Source organism: Hippocampus comes, unplaced genomic scaffold, assembly GCF_001891065.2.
Source record: "Hippocampus comes isolate QL1 unplaced genomic scaffold, H_comes_QL1_v1.1 scaffold190, whole genome shotgun sequence".
NCBI classification, from domain to species: Eukaryota; Metazoa; Chordata; class Actinopteri; order Syngnathiformes; family Syngnathidae; genus Hippocampus; species Hippocampus comes.
The window spans coordinates 222,207-223,524 of NW_017805121.1; the positions used below are offsets into that span (position 1 = coordinate 222,207).

The 1,318-nt window shown below is 46.3% G+C and overlaps 1 protein-coding gene across 1 annotated transcript in view; it reads left to right on the forward strand.

Annotated features, from left to right (window-relative positions):
• LOC109513502 (metal transporter CNNM4-like) overlaps positions 1–1,318 on the forward strand; it is a 20,233-nt gene that overhangs the window by 14,288 nt on the left and 4,627 nt on the right. The window contains exons 8-10 of the mRNA XM_019866010.1: positions 424–475; positions 638–653; positions 1,297–1,318. The exon at positions 1,297–1,318 is cut by the window's right edge and continues 189 nt beyond it. Of these exons, the coding sequence (XP_019721569.1) occupies positions 424–475; positions 638–653; positions 1,297–1,318 (90 nt within the window). The remainder of the gene's footprint in view (positions 1–423; positions 476–637; positions 654–1,296) is intronic.

Below are 1,318 nucleotides of genomic sequence, written 5' to 3' on the forward strand. Positions count from 1 at the left end.
GCGATTCATTCATTTGTGGGTGGGGTTTAATGTCAAAATATGATGGAGATGTATCGATCTGATTTTGTGTGTGTTTGAAGTTGTTTTGAAATAATCAACATCAATTAGAATGGCCCCAATTCTCCCTGGGTTTGGCCGGCCCTGCAAATAGTTATGATCATGTAAAAAAGTCATCCAAAATGCATTATTTAGTCACTGTGAATTTCAAGTCATTCATCACAAAGCCTCTTGACGGCAGTTTTACTTGCCCTTCAAATTTCCAACTGGATGTTAAAAAGTTCACATCTATGTCATCAGCAGCTAACCACTAACTCACAATGCTAACAGTCCAGCCTTAGCATAGTTTAGCTGCTCATATAAAACACACGACCCCCCCCCCATGAGAAAAAAAACCCAACGACAATCTATCGTCGGACGGGGTAGACGGTTCCCTACGACTCACTGAGGCCCCCTACCGGACGGCTCAGGCTGACCGGCGATCGGCTTGTGACCCACTTTTGGCGTCAGGGGCCGGGTGGCGCTTCGTCATGAAAGCGCGCGTGTGGACTTGTGCTGTTGTTCCAGGCGAGGTGGAAAAAAACCCAAAGGAATTTTCTACCACAACCCACCCCCGGGCCATCCTTTGAAAATTCATAAGCTGAATTCAAGGATGAGTGTTCGCGTGACTAATGTCGTGACAACACGGCTGTTGGAAAGTTTGCCTTTTGCCTTCGGGCTTGACTCCCCTCCCCGAAACCAATGGACGAGTTTGAAACATGAAAAAGACTCCATCAAATACATTGGCCAATTCGTGGAGTTCGTAGCTTTCTTTGAATGTATAGTTGTTACCTTTGTCTGTGTAGTAACTTTTTTTGGGGGGGGGTCATTTCATTGAGATGACAAAGCGTGCTTTGAAAATGTGTGTGTGTGTGTGTGTGTGTGTGTGTCTCTGGCCATATGTCCGCTCAAGTCGGTATGGTCGGCGCGGATTAGTCGGCAAGCCGGCGTTGTGTTGCACGAGCACCATTATTAGCAGCATTTGCACCACAGACAGCCCTTGTGTGTCTTGCGCTTCACAGTTGTCTCACACATCACAAGGTTTTGTTTTGGTTTTTTTTTTTGTTTTGTTTTGTTTTTTTGCATTTTCTTGTACGTGTCTCAGCAAAGGGGGACTCCGGGTCATCAGTTGAGCTTAGACGGACTGCTTGTCGGACTTGGGACTTGCCTGGCTAAAACCCGACTCCTTAAGTTTGAAAGCCTAACTCGTCCAGGCTGGTCATATTTCAAGGTTTCGAGTGTTGTGAAGGCTGCCGATAGCAGTCACTCGCTTGGTTTATTT